Source organism: Podarcis liolepis (assembly GCF_965112155.1).
Source record: "Podarcis liolepis genome assembly, chromosome: Z".
NCBI lineage: Eukaryota > Metazoa > Chordata > Lepidosauria > Squamata > Lacertidae > Podarcis > Podarcis liolepis.
Genome location: NC_139570.1, coordinates 10,648,063 through 10,669,590, shown reverse-complemented (window position 1 = coordinate 10,669,590; position 21,528 = coordinate 10,648,063). Strand labels below are relative to the sequence as shown.

The 21,528-nt window shown below is 43.4% G+C and overlaps 1 protein-coding gene and 1 long non-coding RNA gene across 3 annotated transcripts in view; one reads left to right on the top strand and one right to left on the bottom strand.

Moving 5' to 3' along the window:
* Positions 1–16,117, top strand: part of LOC310698765 (A-kinase anchor protein 17B-like) — a 25,451-nt gene extending 9,334 nt beyond the window's left edge. For both annotated transcript variants that reach the window (XM_083486331.1, XM_083486330.1), the window contains exons 2-5: positions 3,078–3,856; positions 5,257–5,387; positions 10,680–10,920; positions 12,083–16,117. In XM_083486331.1, the coding sequence (XP_083342457.1) occupies positions 3,092–3,856; positions 5,257–5,387; positions 10,680–10,920; positions 12,083–13,624 (2,679 nt within the window). In that variant the 5' untranslated portion in view covers positions 3,078–3,091 and the 3' untranslated portion in view covers positions 13,625–16,117. The remainder of the gene's footprint in view (positions 1–3,077; positions 3,857–5,256; positions 5,388–10,679; positions 10,921–12,082) is intronic.
* Positions 15,234–21,528, bottom strand: LOC310698938. Its single transcript, XR_014521841.1, has 2 exons — positions 20,905–21,528; positions 15,234–16,950 (listed from the first exon to the last, which is right to left on the bottom strand). It is a non-coding gene; the product is annotated as an uncharacterized lncRNA (long non-coding RNA).

Sequence of the window (21,528 nt, the reverse complement as noted above, 5' to 3'; positions counted from 1 at the left end):
TTTCCAGTGTGTTAGTCTTTTTTGCCTCACTGAGACCCTGGGGAGATAAAAGGGTAAAAATAAAACCAAATAGCTCCTTGGATAATTTTATTACCCAGAGTTATCAGGGTAACTAACAAAAACACACTAAGAACAGCAAAATTCACAAGAACAGCACTCAAAATTCAGAGTAGATAGGACCAGTAAAAGCCTGGAATAATAAGGTATTTGATGGTCCCAAAATAATTTCAGAATAGGTGAAAGGCAAGCCTTTCCACAGATGGCCTGCCACAAGCAGGGCACAGTTGCTGAGAATACTCTTCCTGCTTGCAGAAGAAAGGGCATCATGTCATCCTATCATATCAGCAAATGTAATGATATTTTGATAGTGATGGGTCCCTGTATAAGGGATGAGAACGGTGGTTAGGAGGAAGAGGAGCATCAGGGTGTTTCTGTCCTGTCTTTTTCTAAGGCTAAAGTAATATAAAGTACGGTTATGTAAAAACAGTATGCCAGCTCTTTCAATACACCTATAAAATTAAAATAGCTCTACGCATGCTTGAAAGCAAGCCCCTCAAAAACATTTTGTAGCCCTCCTTGAAGATGCACAGAGTTGGGTGGACAGATTCTGGAGAAGGGACTGTGAAGATGGAAGCAAAATAGGATGCCTGTGTTTAGGAAGAAGGGGTTGAATTATGTTACAGCCCACACTGCAGCATGACAGTACTAGTGCAAGTCTACTGCTAACCGCTAAAAGGTCAGTTGCGATACCATTCAGTGTGAATATGGTTGCAGCTGGTTGTATATAGCTTTCACTATAATCTTCTGCTCAGCCATAAATTCCTCTCCGGTGTCTACCATCATGCAGTATTATTGAAGATAGGAACAAATTTCTTTTTGATTTGCTTCATAAAACTTCCTCTTCTGTTTGTGGAACGAAAGTCCTAACAGTCCAAGTTTACCAATGGGAACTAAGATACAGGCAGATGAGCCTGCTACTGTAGTTGAGGTTTTTTCCAGCATCATTGGACACTTACCAGGCTATCAAGAAGTTATTTATATGTGCTACACTCCAATTCTCTTCTGTGTGATTTTAATTTTTAAGATAGGATGCTTTCTGGTTATTGTTTTGAAGTATGGCAAAGGACATTATATAGCCCATTTCAGCGTTGTGTTTGAACTTCATTGGGTGTATGTATTTTACTGGGATGTTTATTAAGAAGCAAGATAAGCAGCAGCACATGTGGGTGTACACCTGTGATCAAGGTGTTTTTTTAAAGGATGGGAACAGGTGATGGCTTTGCCAGCAGCTGCATTTTATTATTTGCTCCAGTTTCCCTTGAGTCTTGCAATTTGGACCCTGACATCTCAGAAGAGAGCTGGCAAGGATTTGCCAGTATACTTCCCCTAACACATTAATATAGCAGAAGGCCTAGACTGAGGAGTATTTTGTTATGCTCTGACTTGAATACAAAAAAAATACATAAATCTGTTGAGAACTATGGCATTTTAGGAGAGAATGCAAACTATACAAATCAGAATATCATGATTTCTAGTGCAGAGATTAAAGACAAACTAGAGGACTGAGAAGGGAAACATACTACAGTGTGGAGGAATGGAATTCATGACTTGTATTCTGAAAAGCCAGAAAATCTCAAGATAAAAAAATTGACTGGATTATATTGCCTTTCGAAGTAAACTGCGTTCCAAGGTGTGTAATTAATTATAGCATGGAGTGTGAGGAACAGATTTCCCTAAGTTATGTTAAACTAAACTTGGAGTGTAGACCTCTTATGCACTTGACCTTTGTTATAAATGAAGCAGTAAATACACATATACAGTATTTGTATCTTGCCTTGAAACTTGACATAGTTGTGAGTGAATTGTGGAAGCATTTCTTTGCCATGTTAATGGAAACTAGTTCATCCATGTAACTGCATTGCTTGACTTGACTGTGGGTTGTCTAAGAAGACAGAATGGTTTTTGATTACTGCAGGTGCTCATTAAAAGCAATAGTCATTTTATTTTTAACAGAAAAGAACGTTTGACTTGTGCAGTTTACATGTTCTCATGTATTGGAAATAGCTTACGTAGTTAAGTCTAGAGACTTTTCCTAAAGTACCCATTTGCTAGAATTACTAAGCTGTGTTTATATATATTTGTAGATGTGTAAAGTTTCAGAAAGCAGTTTTTGTGTAGTTTGTTTTAGACTTTGTTAAAATATTTTTATACCATTTCCCCAGCAGTTCAATTTTAATTTTAAAGAGAGCTTGGATACATTAGCTGCAATTCTTTCATGGCTATTAGAGCTTGAAGGGTGTTGTCCTGATTACACTTGCTAGGGAGCAAGACCAGTGGAACTCATTTCTGGGTAAACATAGTTTGCAACGTGCCACGAGTGTGTATTTTATCTTACTTGGTTATCTTACTGGGTTTCTTTCAAATTGGTGGTTGGTTGGCATTCTGTGACATGCTTAGTGATTTATCCAGGAGTGGTGTGTATTTCAGCTGCAAATGCTTTTTTTGTATCTGCATAGTTTTTCATGTGTGTGGGTTTTGCTGGGAGTTTTGATTTAATTTCAGACCCTTTCGTAGTTCAATAAGAGATCCTATTGGGACTGTGTGTTGTATTTAACACTCCTCACAGTGTGTATTATATCTCTTCCCTACCAACACTTTAGGATGATTGTATGCCATTTCTAAGATGACTGTATATCATTTTAAAGATATTTTGTGCTTTTAGAAGATAACCTTTAAAACAGCAAACAAGCAAGGTTGCAATCGCAGTGAGCTCCGTTGAAATAAAAGGCCCTTCATTCAAAGTAAATTTGCAAAGATAGGGTCATTCTGCAAGAGCAAACAGTTTTAGGTCTAAATGTGCCTCTAATTTTAATTCAGAAAATAGTGTACTTGTCAGAAATTTGGAAAACACAGGTCCAGCTTGAAAGAGGCGTGGTATGAATGACAGCTGTGTTTAATGTCACCTTGCACTGTTTGCATGGTGCAAGCAGCTGATCCTAGTAACTATGTAGAATATAAAGGAGCATTCTTTATTTGCTCTTTATCATAACTGCTCCTCTTTAATTGTTTTTCTAAAGGACCTCTGGAAACCATGAACCACACTGTAGTATATGATACCTCAGACACTATGGAGTTCTGTGCTTTTCATCAACTCTATCTTATGCCAGTGGTAAAAATGACAATCTGTATAGTGCTTCCAGAACCCACCGGACCTACCTACATAGTCCCAAAGTGGGAAGTGATTGAAAAGCTGAAGAAATTGGTTTGTCCAGACCGGTTCGCCAGTGTTAAGGTTACCAAGAACACTAAGGGTTTCATTCTGTGTGAGGGAGAGGCAGACACCAATCGTGTGTTTTGTAGGCTGAAGGAGAAGCTTCATGACAAGATGATAAACCTCAGTGGCTTCAAAGATGATTTGCAAGTGGTTGTCATGGAGCCACCTTCCAATCCGCCAGCTCCTCAGGAGTTGGAACCCACTAGAGAATTGCCAGAGGAAGACTTAGCAGAGCAAAGCAAGGATAGTCCTGGTTGCATCTATTTGGAAGGATTGCCATGCAAATGGTTTGCAGTGAAAGGCTCAGGTAGTGAATCACCAAGGGAAGATGTATTGAGAGCAGTGTTTGGAAATTTTGGGAAGATCAAGAACGTAGATATCCCGATGCTTGACCCTTATAGGGAAGATGTGGGAGGACGCATGAATAATTTGACTTTGCGTTCCCTTTTGAACCTGCGGACATTTGAAGCTTTTGTCCAATACCAGGAGTCCTCATCTTGTTCAAAAGCTATGGAGACATTTAAGGGAATGAAGCTGGTGTTTAAAGGGGATGATGGAAAAGCTCTTGCATGTTACATCAAGGTAAGAAGTATTGCTTAGGAGTAGCTATTTTTAGTCTATTGCTGTAAAAACTACCAAGTCTTATGCCACCTGAAAGGCTGGCAGTTTTATTTTGGCATAGGCATTATGAACTATTTTCTACCATAGGTGGAAGTGCCTAGTGATGTGGAATCTAGTCCCATGAAAGGATATGCTGAATTAAATTTTTCATGCATCTGATGGTGGGAGTCATGTTCCACAATTAATCTGCCACCCTTTCAGGTGGCACCAGAGTTTTTGTGTTGTGCCAGGGATGGGGAACCTGTGGCTCTCCAAGGCTGCTGGGCTACAGCTTTTGTCATCCTTGACCATTAGCCATATTGGCTCAAAGTTGATGGGAGCTGCAATTCAACAACCTCTGGAAACCACATGCTTTAGGAAACAGGAGTCCTTCTGTTTGTGGAAGAGTCTTGCAGAAGCCAGCACTAATGGAAGAGGAGGTGAAGAGATGTTTCCCTATCTCTCCTACAACCTCCTATACCCACTTCCATGCTGTTGCAAGGGGTCTCACAACTCACTGGAGCAGAACTGAAGAGCACAATTCACCCCCCCCCCTTGCTGCCATATGGTTTTGACAGGTTTGGTCTTCTTTATATGGGGCATCTGCTTCCATATACAGAAGCTTTGAATGATTACTGAGAGTAAATCACAACTTCCTAAAAAATATGCATTTTCTGGGGCTACCTAACTGGAATATCTTTCAGCATTATTTCCATGTTTGGTCTTTAATGGGTATACAATTGCAGCTTTGAAAATAATTTCACTTTGTTCACCTCTTAGATTACTTGGATTTGATTTTATTAAATGTATGTAGCCTAGTTACACGGACACCTTTTAGTTCTTTTCATTTTCAGCACTGTGGTTTTTAATATGGGAGAGGTTTGAAAGATCCCCGATTCTCATTTTAAAATTGAGGGCAAATAACAGCTGGTTTTCAGAGCCTTAGGGATATCCCATGGGTACCTTCACATGACACCTGTATTCTGTTTACACCCTATCCCAACTGAACCTTTAAACTGCCTTTATAATTCCAACCCCCAGCTCCAAAAATAGAAGCTTGCAGTGTGGCATAGGGACCAGGTGGGAAGTGTTTGTGTTCATGCTGGGTTACAATCACAAGCAGTTATTTCTCAGTAGCACAACTTCCTTTACTTGAGCATGAGTCTCCCTGCCACCCCTATGTCATCTGTGTTGGACTGCATAGCAAAGGCCTTCTTTCTGGTATGGAGATAGTTGAGCCAAAGTGGTTTAGGGAATGTCCCGATGCTGTTAAGGCTCCCTGTGTTCTATTTGAGATCTTGAAATTGGCTCTGGAGACCTTGTAGATTTTGTATGCTTAAGTGAGCGATACTACAATTTGTACCTTTTTGATTTTTAAACAGGTGACATCTGATACTACTGATCATTTCAGCGATGCTGCTGTAAATCAGAGAAACCGGGAAAAAACAACTCTGCAAGAACTAGAGAGAGAGCGAAAGAGGAACGAAAGCAGAAGGGGAAAAGGGACTGAAAGGTGAGGAATCTCTGTGGCTTTTTCTTTTTTCTCTTAAAGACAAGATTGAGCATGCCCTGTTAGTGGGGAAACTGAGATAAGAGGATTGTTTTTTGTGGCTGTGGGGGCTCCATACCTTTTCTTTGCATAATGGCAGCTGACAATGTGTACCAAAATCAGCTGGACCTTGTGACTTACCTAAGTTTATGCAAGGAGAGAAAATCTGCGTACTTTCCCTTTTTTAGCCATTTTATTAGTTATGCATAATTCAGATTTTGTTTAATTATTGGGATATCTATGTGAGATAATGGAAAACTTGCCCCCCCAAGTACTTGAAATCTTTTCCAGACACCTTTCTGCCTCCCGAGATTTCAGCAGGCATTTATACATAATATGCTCTTTGCCATGAGGGCTAGAAACATTTCTTTTAAAACAAATAAATGAAAGTTGAGTCTTGGGAAATTAATTTGTTTACCCGGTACTAAATTGTGTGCTCCTGTAGCATTCACATAACCCTGATTATTTTACTGACTTCCCTAAAGTACATTTCAGTGTAACTGATAAAGCTGAAGGACTTTTAACAGAAGGCTGCAAACATCAAAACACTGTTTCTCACTTCATGTTTTATCTGCAGCTGTTAATAGTGCTAGGTGCCATCCCAATCTCCAATCAGCGTGAGATTCCAGGGGCTCCGGGCTCTTAACCCAGGGCTTGTGTTTTCTTTTGGAAATGAGGCACAGTGGGGACTGTATGTCTTTAGGATATATGGTTTATTTACACATATATGCAGCCTGAACCTACGATGGAGGGGTTCACAGCATTAACACCCCAAGAGGGTTTTGCTTCTACCATAGCCATAGCCTTAGATTTAGTAGACATCAAACATTGTGCTCTGCCTCTCTAGCTTTCCAGTCTGCAGCTAGATCATATCACTCCTAAACTCTGCCTTCCACAGACACCCCCCCTTCCTTTGCTCTCCTTACTAGGAGGCTAGCTTGGTTTGAGTAGTTTTGAACACTTGCTAGTACCTGGGATTTGAAGACTCTGGCATCCACAAACTCAAAACAGTATCTGTAGGTGTAAACTTGATAGTAAAGACATCTAGATTACTGGAGAAAACTAGCAAGATATAAACAGTCCAACTTTTGGCCATAGGATTACTATCTGGTTACTAATTTCATGTCCTGCTATTCAAAACATGCTTCTATCAGATAGTAGTAGTAGTAATAATAATAATAATAATAATAATAATAATAATAATAATAAATAGATCTATACCCCACCCATCTGGCTGGGTTTCCTTTGCAATATGTCCTTTGCTTTACGTTAGTAGATAACAAGTGACGGTTCTGTATGAGGATGAACCTTAGGCGCATAGTTGCATAAGACCTTTTTTTGCAATTTGGTTTGTTTTATCAATTGCTGAAATTCTGTATAACAGCATTACGCCTACACTGAAGTTAGATCAATTTTTGTGAGAGAATATAATGTAATTTGGTTTTTAGGTTTTGCTGCTGAGTTCAAAGATAAATGTGTGTCACCACTTGTTTTCTCAACCTTCCTTGGCTCTCCAGAGGGCTTCTTCAATGCCAGATTACATCTGAGCACATATGTTCTTATTCTGCAGGGAGCCTTGGGCTCCTCCTTCTTTGTTGCATTCAGAACAAAAGTTGTTATGCCAAAAGACTGAAATAGTAACACTAGATTTACGAAACTCTCAACAAATTCAGCTTTTGCAAGACTTTATTTCACCCCTCCCCTTTTTAAAGACTATTTAGCAATTAGGATATAAAATGCAAACCCTCAGGCCCAGGGATTTCCTGTTACAGGTAATTTGCAACGTATGCTCATTAAACTTGTGTGCGTTTAGCTTCATGAGTTAGGCAAAAAAAAAAATTAACAAAGGCAGGGCAGAAAATGGGTGGGTGTCTGGGGAAAAAAAGACTTGGGCAAGCCCAGTTGCAATGTGTTTTGACTACACACAATTTTGGCTTTAGGTGCTATTCCTGGAACATAGCCCCTCCATACATTGAGAGCCACCGGTATGTACAGAAGTCCGAGTTGGCTGCGTACCGAAATTGTTTCCTAGAAAATCAACAAGGATTTTACGAAATATGTTTTCTCATCAGGAATCGTTCAGGTCTATAGAACCCTTACAAAATCCTTTCTGCAATGCTTCTTAGGCTTTATGAGAACTCTGGCACACTTTCTCCGAATTAAATTTGGAGAGACGTGCTTCATTCATGCTCCTGGAAAAGGTCTACTTTTATACTATGTTCGTTACAATTCACCTGCCTTTAGAAGCACCCTCCTAGCTAGAAGACGGCAAAGTCAGAGCAGTGATTCATGCACAGACACAACAGACCTCTCAGACCAGGACGTTCTATGTTACTCCATGAGGAGTGGTAGAATGATCCATTTACATCCAGTGACAGGTTAGGAGGAGGAAAGATCAGAGTAGTGACTCACACAGATACCAGAAGCATCCTCTTCTGTGGCTGGGTACTTTTGAACTCACAGGAGCATTATATATGCTCACGTGACGTACTAGCAGTTTTCACACAGCGCAGAGTTTGAGAATTAGCTGCTCTGTTCAGTCTGCAGTAGGGCTCAGCAACTTACAAGGCCAGAACTGCTTAGAACTGCATTCTGTGCCTTGAGACCATTTTTTCTGGCCTGTGGAGGCATAGAAATGTTGACTGGAGGTTAGGAACAATGATTAAATTGAAAGCAAAGTGGTCTGTAGCTCTGACTGTGAAAAAGAAGAGCGAAGGTCAGCAAATGCACAAGGCCTCCAGACGAGTGTCTTATTTCTTTTCTTGAGCCGGGGAAGGTGAAAGTGTTTGTATATAATCTGTTAGCTTTCGTTGTGCATCTGAGCACTCCCTGAGTAGTAATAATGCCTGTTCAGGAGTGATGGGGAATAATCCTAGCGTTTGGCATCATTATAATGAAGCCAGCGAAGGGCGGAAGAAAGTTGTTATGTTATCAGTATTGCAGGTATGAACACACTAACGGCGCAGCAAGAATGAAGGAACATTAACGACATGTAGAAACTATTCTGTAAGAATTGGGGAGAAAAGTTTAAGATGGGTTTCTTAGCTTTTTTAAAAAGCAAATATAAGTGAACATGCTATACAGTGGTACCTCGTGTTACAGATGCTTCAGGTTACAGACGCTTCAGGTTACAGACTCCGCTAACCCAGAAATAGTACCTCAGGTTAAGAACTTTACTTCAGGATGAGAATAGAAATCGTGTGGCGGTGGTAGTGGGAGTCCCCATTAGCTAAAGTGGTACCTCCGGTTAAGAACAGTTTCGGGTTAACAACGGGCATCCAGAACGAATTAAGTTCTTAACCCGAGGTACCACTGTACTAGATTTTTATTTACTAATCATTTCGTAAAATTTATAGACCGCTTGATTGTAAAAAACAACAATAACAACAACTTCAAAGAGGTTTACCAAAAGATAAAACAAGAAAATAAATAAAAACCACAAGCATGCTTTAAAACCTAAAGTTAAAACACACATCACCTCAACTTTCTAAGCATCTGGGTAGGCTTGCCTAAACAAGATGGTTCTTAGTGTGGTATGCTGTGGCATTCTTGCTGGCTGCATTTTCCAGCTCACATGTGAGGGAAGCTCCATGTAGAGCGCATTGCAGTAGTCCAGTACACTGGTACCTCTGGATCTGTTCCGGAGCCCCATTCGCATCCAGAAGCAAATGCAACCTGCATCCGCGCATGCATGGGTCACGATTCGCCACTTCTGCGCATGTTCGTGACGTCATTTTGACCGCATGCGCGAGCACGAAACCCGGAAGTAACACGCTCCATTACTTCCGGGTCGCCGCAGTGCGCAACCCGAAAATACTTATCCCGAAGCTACTTCAACCCGAGGTATGACTGTATTGATGTAACCAACACATGAACTACTGTGGCAAGGCTTTCCCAGCCCAGGAATGGCCACAGCTGATGAACCAGCTGTAGTTGGTAAAGGGCCTTGCCAGCTGCTGAGGCTACCTGAGCCTCCAGTGATGTAGGTGGATCTGGAAGCACCTCAGTCTGTGAACCTTCTCCTTCAGGGAGAGTGCAACCTCATCCATGGTAGGAACTGACCAATTTCTCAAACAAGGGAGCTGCTCACCCACAGTGCCTCTGTTTTGCCAGGATCCAAGCTCAGCTTGTTTGTCCTCATCTATTTCACTATTTCCCAGGTTCATTGTGTATTGGCATCAGAAATGTATTCAGTGCAAATTATCCTTGCTTTTCAATCAGCCCAGGAGAACCATATCACTAATCTAAAATAGCAAAAGCAGTGGTGGATCTAAGCTTCAGGGACCCTAATCTTGGAGGGTCCCCAGAAAAGACTTTAGCCACACATGTACAGTGGTACATCGAGTTAAGTACTTAATTCGTTCTGGAGGTCTGTTCTTAACCTGAAACTGTTCTTAACCTGAAGCGCCACTTTAGCTAATGGGGCCTCCTGCTGCCGCCGCGCCACTGGAGCACAATTTCTGTTCTTATCCTGAAGCAAAGTTCTTAACCAGAAGCACTATTTCTGGGTTAGCGGAGTCTGTAACCTGAAGCGTATGTAACCCAAGGTAGCACTGTATATAACATCCCTCCCATAACTCAAAAACTATAAGGCATAGGGGTTTTTTTTATTCACACCAGTGATTTTGACATGTGAGATAATCTGTCCAGTACAGCATTTTTAATCAAAATCTGAGATGTAGCAGTTAACTTTTAAAAATACACACCCACCCACCCACATATATATATATATATATATGTGGTGATCTGCCACGGAATACCCCGTTGAGGATAATAGTGGGTACTCAGACCTTGTTGCTGATTGTGTAGGGGCCTGCATAACAGTTCAAACTTCCAAAATGTAGGTCTGCCACTGAGCAAAAGTGCCACACCATTGAAGGACCGGGGGGCGGGGACAGGGTTGTGAGACTAGGTTCATTATTGTCATGATAAACCATGGTTTATGGCAGTGTTTGAAATAGCTCATGTAACTTTAGATGCAGTACTGGGAAATGTTAGGACCAGAAGATGTTGCAAGAGACAGCTGCCCTGAGGTTATCTTCAAACATTTTGCATCTCCTTAGAATGTGTGAAGTATATACGTTTACATTCCAAAACACAAATTTGTAGGAAGTGTTCTCTCTTGTGTCCAAACAGATTTCAAGGGTGGAAGCCCTTCCTGTTACCTCCTTCCCTTCCCTTCTACCTTGCAAGGGTTAAAACTGTAAAATTATTTCCCTCCCGCACCTAAATTGTCCCATATCAATAATTGCCTAGAAAACGACGCGATCATGAAGAAAAGAAAACTGGAGAAGGAAAGAGGAAGCATAAGCACAGGAGACATGGGCGAAGGGAGATAGATTGGGATACAAAACGCCCAAGAAAGCCGCAGAAGGTAACAGATGCGGAAGATTTGTGGACAGAGAAGATGCCCAATTGGGAAGAGAAGAAACACGATATAGCTCAGAAAAGAGAGGAGTCCATGAGGCTGCTTTCCTTGCTCTTAAACAAAGTAAAAGTAAGGATATAATTTTCAAAATATTCTAAGGGTGCTTTTTTAAATGTTTTTTTAAAAAATATATGTAATAAGTTGTGGAGAACTGTAGGCATATATGATAGCAGAGTTCGCCACAAGTGGGCAGCAGGTTTCTCAGTTTCCACATCCAAGGCACACCACATTTTGATGCACTGAACTGGGTGCGCTGGGAGATGCTGACTGAGAATGAAGTGATTTAAGTAAACTCCTCAGCAAGATGTAAGGCTTTTGATAACTTCTCCTTTTCATCCTGTGATAAAGGATCATACAAATGCTTGTTAGTGGAAGTTCTCTTTTCATATAGGAAATTGCTGTGAATTATTGAGGTGGGGCTGAAACTCGCTTTCTTGTGTGGGGTCATTATTTTAGTAGAACGACTCCGAAGTTATCATTAAAAAAGCGAAAGCAAATAAACCGGCAATTTGACTATTGCCCATGGCAAGTGACTTTCATTAATAATTATTTTTCCTCTGAAAACAGCAAAATCAAGCTGGCTTGTATCTTAAAGGCTATGATTTGTGCAGCTTTGTGAGCCTTTTAAGATGTGGTTTGAAGTGAATTGGCATTTAAGAAACAAAAAACACAGGTTTCCTTTCTGGAAAAATTGAACCGCCTCAAACAGCAGAGACAACTCCCACAGTGAATGAAGTCTTAAGTGTGTTTCCCAAGCCGTGTATTTTGGGTCTTGCTAAGACTGGCAGGGAGGGAGGCAGATTTCACCCATGAGGTACAACCCACAGGGAGGTTATGCATAAGTCCCTTTTTATGGGGGTGGGGATGAGCTGTTAAAACACAACAATGCTTTTATGCAGCTTTTGCATTTTAGTAGGATCACTAGGACAAAGTAATCCATCCATGTTGTCCTCCAACTGTTCTTGGACTCCAACTCCTGCAATCCCAGGCCATTTGACATGATGGGAGTCCAAGAGCTTCTGGCCACACACCAGGTGCATTCTGGGTTGTTTGACATGGGTGGATGGATGCCATTAGGATGTCCTGTCTTAGGCACTGAAGAGTCTTTGACTAGCCCAAATTGCACATAAAATCATTTATCATTAGGCTTTGCTGATTTACCGGTATTTGCTTTCTGCTCAAGTCCCTTGTTCTGTTGCGCTATAATTCTTTCTTTTATTCCCCCCCACAGGACGTTGCACAAGCATCCGAGCAAATAGGGGGCCCTCTGCTGAATCGTGAAATCAAAAGGGAGAATTGCTCCTTTGCATCTCAGATACAGAATGCACCAAAGGAACAAGTAAACTGCCTTGGGCAACAAGAGTCGGAGAATAAGAGAGAATCCAAGTCTCAGTCAGCTCAGTTGGCGGATGCTTTTATTGAGGAGGAGAAGCAGCAGCAGCACATTCCATTTAAGTTGCCTGCATTACCTGATCCGTTTTCGAGAAATACTTTGAACAGGCGAATCGCTGAAACCATCACCACCTACGTGACACACAGCCCGCATGACAGCAACTCGTTTGGGTGCTTCCCTAAAGCTTCCAGGGAGAGAGAATTCAGGAGGCCCAAGGTATATGAAACTGATGAATTCACACATTATTTACTCAACTACTATCAAACCCCAGAATATGCACGGGACTTTCCAAGGGTGGATAACCCAGCGAATAAGTCTCAGTGGCAGAGGGTGGTGTATTTCTATAAGGACAGCTTGCAGATTAACCTGCAGAACAAAGATAGGCAGTGCATGACGGATTTGATTTGTGTACCAAATACCCAAGAGAAAAGCTCCAGACGTAGTGATAACTGGGAAGTAATGGATGAGGAACCTGAGGTTATGCGAAAAAGCCAGGCTTGTGCTAGGGAGTTTGCCAAAAACTATCGGGGCAAAGATCTGTCAAATGAGGCTGAAGAAGGAAGGCTGCGTGGTAAATTGAATAGTCGTGTCCTAGTAAGTGCAGCTCATGATAGAAAATCTGAAGCAGAAGACACTGAAATGGTGGCTATGGCATCACACAAGCTAGTTGGCCGTGTGAATAAATTGAAGGATGTATTGGAAGAGATCAGCAGTGATTCTGAATCCTTCAGTGAGGCACTTAATGAGTCACGAAGCAAAAAAGAAAGAAAAAATGGTGGTGGCTGCAAGGTGTCACCCTTTGGTCAGAAAATGGTGAGAGATTTGTCGATTTCTGTCCAAAATGATTGTTGTGGTGCTCAAGGTATTGAAAGCAGCAAACACAGTTTCTTCTCACGCTCTGAGTACTGTGACTCAGCAAGGCACTCCAAGCTAAAGCTTAGGACAACATACAAAAGAACCAGCAGCAAAGTAAGGGGTGAAGAACAAAAAGGCAAATGGACATCTAGTGATGAGGAGAGGGAAGCTGGTAGGAAGAACAGCAGAAAGAGATATTCTGGAAACAATTTGTCTGATGATGAACCGCAGTTCTTTAAAGCAAACCATTGTGAAGAGATAGAGTCTCTTGGCAAGATGTCCCATCACAAAATGAAATGTAAAACTCATCACACCATGCCAGGGGCAGTAAAAGCAAAAGATGCCACCCATTCGGGCGGGTCTCCTTTTCAAGAAGCTCACCCAAAGGCAGATAAGGGGAATGTAGACATTAATAAGACCGGTGAGAATGGGTGCGAAATAAATGAAAAACAGAGAATTTTCAAGGCTAGCGCAAGAAGAGTGGTGCCAGGGCAAAGAGAGGCGAGAGAATCGGTGAAATGGTGAAACAAGCAAGTGGGTGGAATAGGATGGGAGCAGCTTTCAGTTTTTGGAAGCCCTTTTTGGCATTAATGAGCAGCTCCTGCAACTGGGACATTCTTCACTCCAAAAGGTTTTGCTGCAACTCCTGGTTTTCAGGGGACTTGCTGTTAAGAAAATAGATGGAAACAGATTCCTGAAGGATGCCCTTTGTTTCCTTGTTTCCTGTCAAAACAATTCAATCCATTTGCAGAGACAGTCTGTGGAGGGGAACTTGGAAGAGGGTGCTAACTTGGTTGGTCTTGGGGGGTGATGGGGGTGGTTCTTGAAAGCTCAAATTAGGCCCTCTTAAGGACTTAAAAATAAATCATATTTGGTGATTTGGGTGCTCTGCTTGGGCTGCTGTGCATGCTGGCAGAGCACGAGAGGGCAGACACAGCTTGGCAAAAACTGGTCAACAGATTCAACATCTGTACTAATGACCAATTTTTTTTTTATTAAAAAAAGTTACTGCAGTGCATGATTGAAGCCATGTTGAATGGTCTACTCAGAATCTGAGCCAAGTGAAGTGAATGGTCCCTGCCGATTTCGGAGGGAGCCACAGAATATGAAAATGCTCCCTAGTAACTGTACAGTTAAAGGAGTTAGTTGAACAAATTGTTTAATTTATAAGATTAAAAAAAGAAAGTGCCTCCTCAGTGATGTCAGAAAGGGGATGGTGTGAGAGATGAAACATTTATCCAAAAGGCAGAGAAGGAACGTGTTTATAATTTACTGCAGACGTGGCAATTTGAGATACTCAAGCTTTTTTTTTTAATTATTATTATTTATTTTGCAAGAAGCCTTTTATTTATTTAGAAAGATTTATATGCCACTTAATCAGAAAACTCTGCAATTAGCATAGCTTAATCCAGCATTGGGCAGTATATGCTGTGTGCCAGATTCTGCTTCTCAGTCCAGACCCTTTTTGTGGCAGGTCCCTTTGGGTTTATTGGAATGCTTTGAGTAGAATAAGAGGTGCCCTGGTTTGAATGGCTCCTCCCTTTAATTCTGCCTAAATCTTCTGCCCTTTAATATGCAGCCGAGGGCAAAGTTACACAGGACACAGGAGAGCCATTATCAGATTTCCTGCCATTCGTTTTTTTTTTCCTTTTTCCTTTTGAAAGAGCAGTTGCAGGGTGCTCAGATGGCAATCATAGTAGTGGAGTTGGGAGGAAGTGTTTAGCCCTTCCCACCCCAGTCACTTTACTAATAATAAGTAACTCCCTACTAGCGTCAGGGTAAGGTGGAAATGTGGGCATGATAGAGGTAAGGTTGGGCCCATATCTTATGCCCACCTTATATATATATATATTTGGGGTGGTGGTGATGGTAAATACATAAATTGAGAGCGAGGTAAACATTCCATTCCCAGCTGTTTATTTTCCCCCACCTGTGCACCCAGCAATTTTTCCTTGCTTGCCAGGATTTGGGAGGATAGTGGGAAGCTCCCAGAGCCTGGTAAACAGACCTTGCCTTGTATTGGGGGGAGGGACAGTTCTGGGGGTTCCTGACTGCACAACTTTGCTTTTGTGCATGGGCACCTGGAACAGAACTCTCGCTTTAAGTGGCGGGCCAGTTGTATCTGTCCCCCCCCCCCCCCCGCCATGGGACAGAAGTCAATGGCAGGAGGGGACTATAGGTGGGAGGAAACAGCAGGGAAAGGGAGGGCTTAGCACCCCTAGAGCCCAGCATCCCTGCGCCAGTCAAAGCAGGATGCACCAAGGTTGCTTTAAAGTGTCTCTTTCTTTTTTTCTTTTTTTGAAAAACAAACTCATATCAGGAGACCAGGAACTCACACAGAGTTTGGCCCCCAAGTTAATTTATTTTGAAGAATAGGTGGGGCTTGAGAGGGGAGAGCTAAATTAAAATCATGGTTGATGTTGTGTGAGAACCAATGAAATTTCCCCCCAGTCCTCTCCTAAATGTCACAGAATTAATTACTTTCATTTCAAAAGACAGAACTAGAAAGCAAGAAGTCCATATTTTCACATGTACTTCACAGGCTAGGGGTGCTGTACTTTGTATTCGATGGATCTGCTGGACAGGGAATGCTTTGAGCAGTGAAAAAGGGGTATGGAATCTACTTAAGTGCTGGTTGGTATTTTGTTCCTTGAGTAAGTGACCTTCTAAGCATAGCTATGTAGTCTGAGCCCATAGAAATTATTCTGTTCAGTTATTGCTTATAATTTTATGAAACATGGAACGGGCAAAACAAAGACTGTCAAGGACTACAACCTGAAACCATTCTACTGACAAGAATAGGCAGTTCCGAGGGCTGCAAGCTAGGTTGTCGCTTGTTGCACCAGATAGTCACAGCTGTAAGAAGAGGAACAAATTATAGTTTGAGTTCTTGCTTATACTTTCAATATGCTTTATTTATTTCATGTCATGGTAATTTTCATGTGAATAAGCGTTCCCTAGCATTCCATCCATGTTTGTTAACCTCTGCTCCAATAAAGTAGTAATGAAGCAATGTATATTTTCTGTGCTTAGATTCATGTTTTGCGTCAGGCTGATGGGTGGTGGCAATTTCCACAGTCCTCTAAGCTTGTCTTTTCTTTAACGCTAACCTAGTTTGCAAAAATTGAATGGATTTCCCAATGCAGCCAACAAATGTTTATTTAATCTGAAAGTAATATTTTGCACTTGGGTTTTATTTATTCATTTAGATCATTTAGTGCTCTTCGGCCAATGGCTCCCAGAGTGGTTCACATACAATCAAACTAACACAGTGCCACTGTAGGCTTATAATCTAGGGGGGTGGGAGAAAGGGCACACAAGGGGAAAGGGACAGGGAGGGAAGAGGAAAGTAAAAAACCAAAACTCAAGCACCAATTTCTAAACAGGTGTGCTGTAATGACCAGCTGGCACAGTAAAAGGGTCTTCCGCAAAGTCAATGAAATGAACCATGCTTCCTAGCTCTTCCACTGAGGCAACGTGATGGAATGGCTACCCCCAAATGGCAGTTAAGGGGAGAGGACAGTTGAGGGGTTCCATTTCCCCCTCTGGATCTTCACCACCCTGCAGTGAATAACACGTTTTACATGTGTGTGCATGTTTTTAGTACACGGTTTGTACACATTTCATTTTATGACAGCAAGCGTGAGATGCAGTGCTGGGGAAACAGGCCTTCCTGCATGGTAATCAAGAGGGGCTTGTGGTATCATCATAACCCTGCAGCTCATATCATCTGTTGGAGGTTGCTGATCCTCTGCAAAGGGCGAAAAGTGGCAAAGTGCTCTCAGCGTAGGTCCCTTGGAAGCATTGCTGAACGTCTTACTTTACTTTATTCTGCCACAAACCAGCATAACCTAAATAAATAGCATAACAGTATGAATCTAAGCGAACAATTATTGAATAAATGGGAGCAAGAACCAATTGTAGATTAAAACATACATAGAATATTTGATTAAGCATAAATAACAGGCGAATAAATAATAATAATAATAAATTTATTATTTATACCCCGCACATCTGGCTGAGTTTCCCCAAGCACTCTGGGTGGCTCCCAATCAAGTATTAAAAACAGTACAGCGTTACATATTAAAAACTTCCCTAAACAGGGCTGCCTTAAGATGTCTTCTGAATGTCAGGTAGTTGTTTATCTCTTTGACATCTGATGGGAGGGCGTTCCACAGGGCGGGCGCCACTACCGAGAAGGCCCTGTAGCCTCACTTCTCGCAATGAGGGAACCGCCAGAAGGCCCTCGGTGCTGGATCTCAGTGTCCGGGCTGAACAATGGGGGTGGAGACGCTCCTTCAGGTATACAGGACCGAGGCCGTTTAGGGCTTTAAAGGTCAGCACCAACACTTTGAATTGTGCTCAGAAACGTACTGGGAGCCAATGCAGATCTCTTAGAACCGATGCTATGTGGTCCCGGCGGCCACTCCCAGTCACCAGTCTAGCTGCCGCATTCTGGATTAATTGCAGTTTCCGGGTCATCTTCAAAGGTAGCCCCACATAGAGCGTGTTGCAGTAGTCCAAGCGGGAGATAACTAGAGCATGCACCACTCTGGCGAGACAGTCCGCGGGCAGGTAGGGTCTCAGCCTGTGTACCAGGTGGAGTTGGTAGACAGCTGCCCTGGATACAGAATTGACCTGCGCCTCCATGGACAGCTGTGAGTCCAAAATGACTCCCAGGCTGCACACCTGGTCCTTCAGGGGCACAGTTACCCCATTCAGGACCAGGGGGTGCTCCACAGCCGCTCGCCTCCTGTCCCCCCAAAACAGTACTTCTGTCTTGTCAGGATTCAAACTCAATCTGTTAGCCGCCATTCATCCTCCAACCGCCTCCAGGCACTCACACAGGACCTTCACTGCCTTCACTGGTTCTGATTTAAAGGAGAGGTAAAGCTGGGTGTCATCTGCATACTGATGAACACCCACTCCAAACCCCCTGATGATCTCTCCCAGCGGCTTCATATAGATATTAAAAAGCATGGGGGAGAGGACGGAACCCTGAGGCACCCCAGAAGTGAGAGCCCAGGGGTCTGAACACTCATCCCCCCCACCACTTTCTGGACACAGCCCTGGAGAAAGGAGCGGAACCACCGTATAACAGTGCCCCCAGCTCCCAGCCCCTCTAGATGGTCCAGAAGGATGTTATGGTCGATGGTGTCAAAGGCTGCTGAGAGATCCAGCAGAACTAGGAAACAGCTCTCACCTTTGTCCCTAGTCCGCCTTATATCATCAACCAGCGCAACCAAGGCAGTTTCAGTCCCATGGTGAGGCCTGAATCCCGATTGGAAGGGATCCAAATGGTCCGCATCCTCCAGGCATGCTTGGAGTTGTTCGGCAACCACCCGCTCAGTCACCTTGCCCAAGAATGGTAGATTTGAGACTGGGTGATAGTTGGCCAAATTGGCCGGGTCTAAAGATGTTTTTTTAAGAAGTGGTTTAATGACCGCCTCTTTCAGCGGGTCTGGGAAGCCTCCCTCACAGAGGGAAGTATTCACCACCCCGCAGAGCCCATCGCCCAGCCCTTCCTGGCTCGCTTTTATCAGCCAGGATGGGCAAGGATCAAGTAGACAGGTGGTCAGTTTCACTTGTCCAAGCAGCCTGTCCACATCCTCGGAGGTAACAGATTGGAATTGATCCCCCATGTAACAGGACCAGACAGAACTCTAGCACTCTCCCGCCCTGTCCCTGCTCCCACGGTGGAGTCTACCTCCTTCTGAATCTGAGCGACTTTATCTGCAAAAAACTTTGCAAAAGCATTGCAGGAGATCTTGGGGTCCCTACCAGGCCCCGGTGGTACAGGTGGTTCCGATAAATTGCAAACCACCTGAAAAAGTCTCCTGCTGCTGTTTTCTGCAGATGCAATGGAGGCGGCGAAGAAGGCCCTCTTCGCTGTTGCCATTGCCACTTGGTAGGCTCAACGTTGAGCTCTAGCCCATATCCGGTCTGATTCATAATGAGTTTTCCGCCACCGGCGCTCTAGCCGTCTCAATGATTGTTTCATTGCCCTCAGCTCCGGGGGAAACCACAGGGCTGTCCGGGCTCCATGCAATCGGAGAGGGCGCTTTGAAGCCAGACAGTCAATAGGCCTGGTTAACTCCGCATTCCAGCGTGCCACCAGGGAATCAGCTGAAAGGCCATCAACTTGGGATAAAACATCCTCTACCACTCTCTGGAAGCCAATTGGATCCATTAAGTGGCGGGCGTGGACCATCCGAATCGGTCCCACCTCCCTGCAGAGGGGATGGGTCGCAGAGAAGTCCAGTTGCACCAGGAAGTGATCTGACCATGGCACTTCTTTTGTTTCGCTTTTAGTTAGTGTCAGATCACCAACATCCGTAGAGGTAAACACCAAGTCTAAGGCATGTCTGCGGCTATGAGTTGAGCCAAACTTATTCAGAGACAGCCCCATGGAGGCCATGCTTTCCACAAAGTCCCGAGCGGCCCCTTGTAAGGTCATGTCGGCATGAATGTTAAAATTCCCCAGGACAACCAAGCTAAGTGTCTCCAGGAGCATATCCGCCACCACCTGAAGCAGCTCGGGCAGGGAATCCTTGGTGCAGCGGGGAGGTCGGTACACCAATAGGAATCCTGTACTGCCCCTATTGCCCAACTTCCAGAACATGCACTCAGAGAACTGGGTTTTACCAATAGGACGCCTGGTGCAAACTAATGACTTCCTAAAAATCACTGCAACCCCCCCTCCCCGCCCACAAGGCCTGGGTTGCTGTGCGTAAGAGAAACCTGGTGGACAAGCAGCGGCAAGGACAGGCCCATCTGCTTCATCCAACCAGGTCTCTGTCACACATGCCAGGTCAAATCCTCCATCCATAATCAGGTCGTGGATGGCAGTGGTTTTATTCATCATTGACCTGGCATTGCACAGCAACACTTTCAGGTGATGTGGGTTTCCCTTGCTGATTCCAGTATCCTTCTGGTCAGGACCAGACCCGGAGGCAGGGATAGTCCCCAGACAATGACTAAACCTGCCTCCTTGGTAATGACATGGTCTGGTCTTAGCATAGCTCCTCCTGCTGCCCGAGATCACTGAGATTGGGTGTCCCAATACATCCCCCCCTGTGGAACCTGCCCCAGCCATTCTATTGGCTGAGGCCCACTCCCAGGCAGCCCTGACCCTTCCCCTTAAAAAGCAAAATACAAACTATATAATAACTTAACAGAATAATAAAAATAAAAACAAAGCAAGAAACAATAGTGCTCAAATTAAACTACTCCTGGAGGCCTTGCTGGAGGCCCTCAAGCTGTGGGGGTGACTGCAGGCCCCCAAAACTATTAAGAATTAAAAAGACCAGTTAAAACAGCTATATGGGGTGGGGCTTCAATGATACAGATCTAACAATATGGGCCCTCATTTTAGGACTGATTTGTAGCATAGACCATCCTTCGACGAGTATCTATCATGACAGTGCAGAATCTGGCGCCTGAATATATGACTTCTGGGCTTTCGTCCTGTAGTAATAGGGAAATTTTGCGTTGTTCTGAATGCCCTGGGAATTTATATAGGATGGGCTGGATAAACCTGGCTCGAATGTCTATATAATACTGCCAATAAAGAAGGGCATGCCCCATTGTTTCCTGATGCTCAGAGCCCATGGGCATTTCCTCCCCTCGTAAGGTATCTTCCTATAACGGCCTTCCTGGACTGCTGAAGGGAGGGCCTGACAACGGGCCAAGGTGAAAGCCCTTCGCTGTTTTGGTATTTTGAGGTTAGCTATGTATGGCATTTGGGAAGTCAAGTATCTTCTAGTTTCACTAATTAGAAATTTTGGGGACCTGGCTAGGTCTACCTGTTGATTGCTGAACGTCAAATCTCCATGGAAATACGCCACAATTGAAGTTGCGTTTTATAAGAGCCTCCTAAGAGAATGCTGTGTGCTTCTATGCTCCACACAGCTTTTGCTAATGCTCCGATTCGAATAAAGACGTAGCTCTTGCATCTTAAAATGAAATGCCAATACAGTGGTACCTCAGGTTACATGCACTTCAGATTACATACGCTTCAAGTTACAGACTCCACTAACCCAGAAATAGTGCTTCAGGTTAAGAACTTTGCTTCAGGATGAGAACAGAAATCATGCTCCAGCGGCGCAGCAGCAGGAGGAGGCTCCATTAGCTAAAGTGGTACTTCAGGTTAAGAACAGTTTCAGGTTAAGAACGGACCTCCAGAACGAATTAAGTACTTAACCCAAGGTACCACTATATGGCTTTTTCATGGCCCTTAACACCAAATGAAGCCATGGGGCATCTGAGATGTCACCCTTGGATTGAATTTAGGAGCTGGGTTTGTGTTCTCCACATAGAAAGAAAAGATTGAATGGTTCAGGGTAGTATTCCACGTTTCGGTGAATGCAGAAGCTCCTTGGTTCGGTCATTCACTTCTGTGGGGAGGACAAGTAAAATCACCCCACTGG